The 7374-nt window shown below is 37.3% G+C and overlaps 1 protein-coding gene across 1 annotated transcript; it reads right to left on the bottom strand.

Annotated features, from left to right (window-relative positions):
* Positions 1-835: 835 nt before the first annotated feature.
* On the bottom strand, positions 836-6558 carry LOC115951728. The gene is made up of 3 exons (XM_031068879.1): positions 6514-6558; positions 3344-3424; positions 836-1635 (listed from the first exon to the last, which is right to left on the bottom strand). Exons 2-3 carry the CDS (start codon positions 3396-3398, stop codon positions 836-838), a joined length of 855 nt encoding a protein of 284 aa, XP_030924739.1. The 5' UTR covers positions 3399-3424; positions 6514-6558.
* Positions 6559-7374: the final 816 nt, after the last annotated feature.

Below are 7374 nucleotides of genomic sequence, written 5' to 3' on the forward strand. Positions count from 1 at the left end.
ACCAGACCCTTTGGAGATCTTAGGGGAGGAAGAGAGGTTTGGGTGGTAGAGAGCTACTCATGTGCAGTTGTCGTAGGGGTAGCATTTGCTCCAGGGCCCAGAAGTGCTGCTGGAGCTTCGTGGAGGTCTTGGGGATAATAGATATTTTCAGCCTTTCTCCACTCCGAAGCAGAAGGAATTCTGGCCAAGTTGAGTGCCTCTGTCCACACCTCATGGTAGTATTCCTTGTAGACCTCAGCCAACTCCTCTGTTAGGCGGGCCTTAGTCTCCTACACCCCAAGGTTGTAGAATTTCTGCTTCGAAGCCTTCGCAGCTTCCTTAGCCTCCCGAGCAGCCTCCTTGGCCTTTCCTAACTTCGCCTTCAGATCCAAAACCTGATATTTTGTCATGGCCAGCTCTATCTAAGCATAGTAGAGCTTTTTGCGCTGCTCCTCAGCTTAATCCTGAGTGTTCTTCAGGCCTGCCATAATGCTCTTTTGCCCCCTCTCCTCAGCAGTTAACTTTGCAGTGAGCTCCTGGTTCTTCTGCTCAGCTGCACCCAAGGCCTTGCTAGTTACCCTTGAGCCTAGCCTCGTTTCGGGCTTCCTTCACCCACTCCTTGGTCATAAAGACCTCCTAGATGGCCTACACAAAACAACAGAGGAATGCTTTATCAAATAAGGAAAAGGTGGCCTAACATGGGGTTATTAAGGCATGTTAAGAAGCTTACCAAGGCCAAGTCCCTCTTCAGGGATAGAAAGAGGTCCTGTTGCCTTACATTCTTCAGGGCAGCCATGTCCTTTGGCAGCAGAATGGGCTGCTCCAGGGCGTTGGCAAGATAGTGGGCGTTCCCTCTCTAGAACTCCCTGATGGTGGAGTTCCATGGTATGGCCGCCCCATCTCCTTTGTCCTTGGCCGTCCTTAAAAGCTTAGGAGGAACCTCCTCATTATGAGGGACCAACTCCCCTTCCTCGACCACCTCCTTGTCCTTCTTTATCTTTTTCAGATTGGCAGGTGTGAAGGGGTTAATTAGAGTAGGGGGAGGAGGGGGAAGAGCAGGAGGGAGCTGAGACCTTGAGTCATCTTTAGGCGCCGACCCCTTGGCCCTGCTAGCAAGGAGTTCGGGAAGACCCTTCTTCCTCTCCAGCGACATTATTTCTTCTTGTTCCTCCTCTGAATCACTAGCTATGCGCATAACAACGAGCCCGGAAGTGCGATCTCCTGAAAATCTGTCAAGCTCGTCTTTCGAGTCCGTGACTTGGATCATAGGCTCTCCCTGCTCCTTTCTCTCTTCCTCAAGTTGAAATTGGTCTATCTCAACCTTGAGTGACAGACACGAAGAAGCTATCTCTTCTTTTGGAACTGTTGCTTCGCGGGGAGAGCGATGGAAGGGCAGTTCAACTTGCACAGTGCCTTCTTGGGCTAGGAATCCGGGCACCGAGACGTTAATCCGAGCCAAGCGAGGATCACCTGCTCTGATCGCATTGCCTACGTCCTGAAACTTGTCGGATAGAGGCTTGAAGTCAAGGATAAGGTGGACAGCTCTCAATTGTTTGTCCTCGCTCATGAACACCTCTGCTTTCAGTACCCTGTTGAGATCTATAACGTTGACGAAGTTGAGGTTGGGGGCCACGTATCTTTTATCTGCGAAAATAGCTGAGAAAGAGAAACCATAGTTAGAAAAACAAGCCCTTTGTCAGAAGGGAACAAAATACTAAAGGAATGAAGAGGGAAGTAAACTACAAAACTAAACCTAAACCTAGAGTACCCCACCTGGTGCTCCCTCCTAGGTTGGGCAGTGAAGACCGTCATGCCATTTACTTGAAGCGATTAGAAAGTCATCTTTCATGTCCTTGTTTGACTTGGGGAGACAGGAGATGAGCCTAACTTCAAAAAACCTAGACTTAAGGTAATAGCCCGATTGTGCAAGTAGATGGCACTCATACATCCACACAACGTCGTGCCAGGTGAGGCCCAACCCCATTTGCTTGTTGAGAGCATCTACACTACCTAGGACCCTAAACAGGTTAGGTGCGCACTGGTGAGAGCATATCTTATGGGCGATCAGGTAGTCCCTGGTCACCCTACCCATGGGAAGCCTCATTCCCCCTTCTATGAGGGCGATCATGGGAACGACGACTTCCCCTTCCTTTCTGTGGGTATGTCACTTACCTAGAGGGAAATATCATAAGGAGACACCCTAGGGAATGTGATGCAGGGCCCTAAACCCCTCCATACCTGCGGGGGTATCTACTAAATGAGCAAACCTACCCATCTAAGCAGACTAAGAAGAAGGGAAAGGAATTTTTGTGAAGAAAGAAATAGAAAACAGAAGGCTGAGAAGACTGGCCGAGGAGAAGAGAAACCTAAGAATAAGGGAACTTACAAAAATAAGGGCAAGGGTCTCTTTAGGAGCTTCTTGAAGGTTGAAGACTTGAAAAGTCTTGAAAATTTGATGATTTAGGAAGTCTTGAAAGTTTGAAGATTTGGAAAGTGGGAGAAATGAATCCCCCAAGCGCCTTATATAGGAGGCGGAGTTGGGCGTGAGTTACCCTGCCCTAAATTTCAAGAAAAAATATCATCCGTAGGATCTTCATCTCACCGTAGGACGTGGGAGACAAGGTGCTGCATGGAGCATTTAATGAGACGTTACGGACTCCGAAGTGCCAGGAGCAGTTATGGGGCATGTGAAGTGACATTCTCATGTGGGAAAAACAAAGACGCGTGTGGAGTCAATCACTCAGGATCAAAACCCCATTTTTCTCCTCGGATAAAAGAGAAAAACTGGAGTTTTGAGGGACTATTGTGGGGTACAGAAATTTAATAAGGTAATCATGCCACGTGTTATACTCAAGGCCGAGGAGGCCAATACAGTTCCGAGGAGCCCATATACTCAGATGGTAAGGTAAGAGAGGCGGGCCATGGCCACGTCAATGGCATATTACAGGAGGGGGCCAACTGTAGAGAAAGAGCTTCAGAGAGAGGGTTAGCTCTGACATGACTAAAGGGATGGTAGCTGCCACCACATTTAATGCAACCCACCAAACCTCCTGGCCGCATTTATGTGGAGAAGACCCTTGAATAGTGCTACCTTGGTTGCTGCAACTCACAGAAGGTTTGGGAAGGTGTCTGATGGGACAAGCACTCGAGTAGTGACCTACATGATCGATAAATGGAGGGCCAAGATCAGCTAAAAGGGCTATATAACGTAAGAAATCCTCCAGAGAGGGGAAAGGGGAGAACCTGTAGAAAAAGAAAAACACTGTAGCATGAAGAACGAAAATTGTATTCAAGTCTAAAAGTAATATAATCAAGAATTACCCTCCTTGGACTTGGACTGAGGAAGAATTTCTTTACATAAAACCTGCTTGTCTTTGTCTTCTTATCATCTTGTCTGTCGTGAGCGTTGTCCAATCCATTGAAGCCTACTTTTTTAGCCCACTCTCTAAAAATTCATTGTGTTGGGCTCTTTGGGTATGAATCCTTCTACCTTTTGGGCTTAGGAACCAAAACCTGCCCCTACACATATCATTAAAATAAATAAACAAAAATAACTAATTCATAGTTACTAACAATCAATTAAAGTAAGCAACTATCTAAATACATAAATCTTAGACATCTAATTTGTTGCTCAAAATAAATTGAGAAAATAAATCAATCTAAATGTACGAAGTTGTATCTCACTATCTTGATCGCATTAAAAAAAAAAAAATGTAGAATTCAACATTTCTTTCTCTATTTTTCTAATTTCTTAAATGGCAAAAAAAGGGGATTTACGAAGAAAAAAAAAAATCAAAATCTGCACTTTAAAATTGTGATAAAGTCAAAAGCTGCATAAAAAAAACATAGTGGAGGCTTTAAGGTTATAATACATTAAAAGGACATTAAGTATATTTTTTTCTACAAAAAAGTGGGATGTATTGCTGTCAGTAAAAGGAAAATTTTGGGATAGCATGGGAAAAGAACTCAAAAAAGTGTCGTGAATATTGAATATTGGTAAAAGGTAAAAATTAAGATGAAGTTAGCATTCAAAAAGAAGAAGAAGGACAGATTGGTGTGTCAGAGAGTCTTTTCCTTATTAGGGAAACAACAAAATGTCACAATATTTTCAAAAAAGTCTTATCAATAGTTGTGGTAGGTCCTATTCTAATATTTCATTATTTAATTTAATTTTATTTTGAGCTACTGAAGATTGAAGTCTCAATTGTTATGAAAACTAGTTGCAGATTTACGTGATGCGTGAGAATTAATATTCATATTGTAATTATGGTATAATGTATAAATTTTTTTCTAAAATTTGTTGAAGATAATTTGTTCTCCCTAAAAATTAAAAAAATTCTAAAATTATTTTTCATATTTCTATCTCTTCTAAAATATCATTCTATTATTTTTGGTGTGTTTGATTGATATTATTCCTTTATGAGGTGGTCCATATTTTTTTGAAATTATGATATAGTGTGCTATTTTTTTTTCCTATACAATTAAACTTTTTAAATTTCAAATAAATTATTCAAATTCCTTATTTTCTTAAAGGAGATTATCATGTTAATCAAATCTCATATCAAAATTATTTTTTAATATTACTCAAATAATTGATAGGGGTTTCTTAAAAAAAGAAAAAATAAATTGATAGGGACATTCAAATGCATAACCAAGATTGTGTTTTGATATAAATTCAAATTCTCACTTCCAAAATAAAAGTATTAACTCAAAAAAAAAAAAATCACCACCGCACACCTTTAGTGCGGTAGTCACCCCACAAGTATAAGTGCTTGTGGGATGTGGGAGGTAAGGGCTGGGATTTAAGTCTCTAGGAGGGAGCTTCACATGCATATACACTTAAATTAAGCTAGAGTAGAATTTTTATCTTGTATATATATATAAAACTCAAACAAAATCAAATCAAAGCTATAAGAGGGAGAGAAACTACTTGTGATAAGGAACTCAAAGATACAATACCAAAATGTATTAACCCGAAATAGAATTATAAATAAAAATGATTCATCTACCTATAAGAGAGAGAGAGAGAGAGAGAGAGAGAGAAATCATTTTTTTCAAGAGAGAATGCGAGAGAGAATAACAAATTTATAGAAAATAAGATGAGAAGAAATAAAGTAAAATAGAAGATATGGTAATAAACACCAAATTATCTAACTCATGTTATGTAATAGAATAACATTATATTATTATATACTATATTTATATTGCAAAAGAATAATATCTATGAAATCAAAGGAAAAAAAAAAACTTAAAAACACAAAACTAAATCACATCAAATCAAATTAAGTAGATATGTAAGAAAAAAATCCACCAAAAATTGAAAATAATTGAGAGAGAGAGAGAGAGAGAGAGAGAGAGAGAGAGAGAGAGAGATTTTTTTTTTCTTTTTTTTTTTTATGTGGGAAAACTATGCATAGAATAAGAGAGAATTGTAAATTTAGAGTAAGAAAATAAGAATAAGAAAATCCAAAGAATAAAGAAAAATAAAAAGATAGAGGAAGAGTGATATCAAGGTAGATAGTAGGTAGTGGGGAGATGAAAAATAGAAGGTAGGAGAAAGTGTAACAATAAGTTGTGAATTAATAAGAAAAATAGTTAAAAATGAGAGAGAGAGAGAGAGAGAGAGTTGGAAATAGGCAGATGATGTGACGGCTAATGTGGTTCAATAGAAGTATAGTAATAATAAATGCTACACTTCAGTTTTTAGATATACATAGATATAGATGTTGTGACAATTTATTGTGTACATAAAATAACTCTCATTTAAAATAGACATGCTTTTTAGTTTTAATACACTGAGTGGTTGGTTTGTTGGTTTAAATTGGTAAATGGGACTTGTCCTTTTGTTTATTTTCCATGTTAGGAGGGGCAAAGCATTTAAGTTTTGGTTCATGCTAGTAAGTAAACACAATAGAAAGACTTTACAATTTGCAATTTGTGCAAATATTAGGGTTTAACTTACCCGAAGTATTTTTTTTAATTGGAATCTCCTTTTGTTTTAATGAGAAACTGCCACATTACTCACTAACTAAATAAAATGTAAAGATTAAAACCTACTACCACTTGTCATTGTTATTTAAAATAAAATGAGATGTCCAGTTAAAAAAAAATATTGGAGGTGAACTAAACCCCAAATATTATATTTGTAACTGCTTGTTGAGAAATTAGGACAAAATCGTCGGAAAAAAGACAATTGAAGTAGGCTTAAAGACATGTATGATTGTTTTGTTAACATAATATTTGCTCGTACTAGGTTGAGTTTGCTAAAGGGTTAAAGGTATATATTGCGTCTAGAATACAGTTAAGCCATAATTTTACAACTAATAACAAATTTTAAAAAATCGCATGAATTTCTTTATATATGTAGTAACCCTATTTTTTAACTGTCATTTAACTTAGCATTAAAATTTAAATGTAAAAAGGTAATTTTAGAATTTAAGGATAAAAACATCATTTTGACTAAGATAGTTTTAGTAAAATTTAGATGTACTTACCGGACAGACAATATTGACTAAGACTAGTTGAAGAACTTACAAGTCCCAACATTGATGATGACCATGTTTGCTAACTAGGAGTAGGAGAGATTCCTTGTGAATTGTCCAGGAGAAGCTAAACAACATTACAATTTATACAGAAGAAAAGTGTACTATTGAGTTGGTGCGGAATTGAAAGTCAAATTATAATTGATAGAAAAAGGAATTGGAAGGAAAATTTCTATGCTGTAAGTGCGGTAGGCAACGACCCATTTCTTGAGGAATAATTTCCATAGGAATGATATATTATTTATTTATTTATGAAAATTATAAAAGAGATTAGTTCACAGGTTTATTTATAGTGACCAACTGCATTAAGGTAACAAAGGTTGGTATACTGTTGGTCTGTAGTCCAGGAAAAAGAGAAGAATTGCTATAAAATAATAGAAGACATAAAATTTAGTCACTGTATTATAAATAAATGAATTATTTAGAAATACAAGTTAAGGCATTGTAGACACTCTATTTGACAACTGTGAAATTAAAATCTCATTCTTGAACAAAATTGTACCTGAGGCCAAAATTATCATTTTAAAAGTTCCAGGACTGATGATGGCCATGCATGCTTCCTAACTAGGTGAGCTTCCTTATGAATTGTCCAGGAGAAACTAAATTAAGAACATTACAATTTTTTTGAGAAAAAAGAAAAAAGAAAAGAACATTTACAATTTAGAGGAAAGAAGTGTTTGGTATCAAAGCTGGGATAGTTCTTGTAACTTCAATACCCAATTACACGGTACACCAACTAAGCTGGATTGGAATTGAAAATCAAATTAGAATTGTTAATTTTTTTAGAAAGGAATTGGAAGTCAAATTCAAGTGCTGTGAAAGTGCAGTCGACGATAACCCATTTCTTGAGGAA

Source organism: Quercus lobata, chromosome 7, assembly GCF_001633185.2.
Source record: "Quercus lobata isolate SW786 chromosome 7, ValleyOak3.0 Primary Assembly, whole genome shotgun sequence".
Taxonomy (NCBI): domain Eukaryota; kingdom Viridiplantae; phylum Streptophyta; class Magnoliopsida; order Fagales; family Fagaceae; genus Quercus; species Quercus lobata.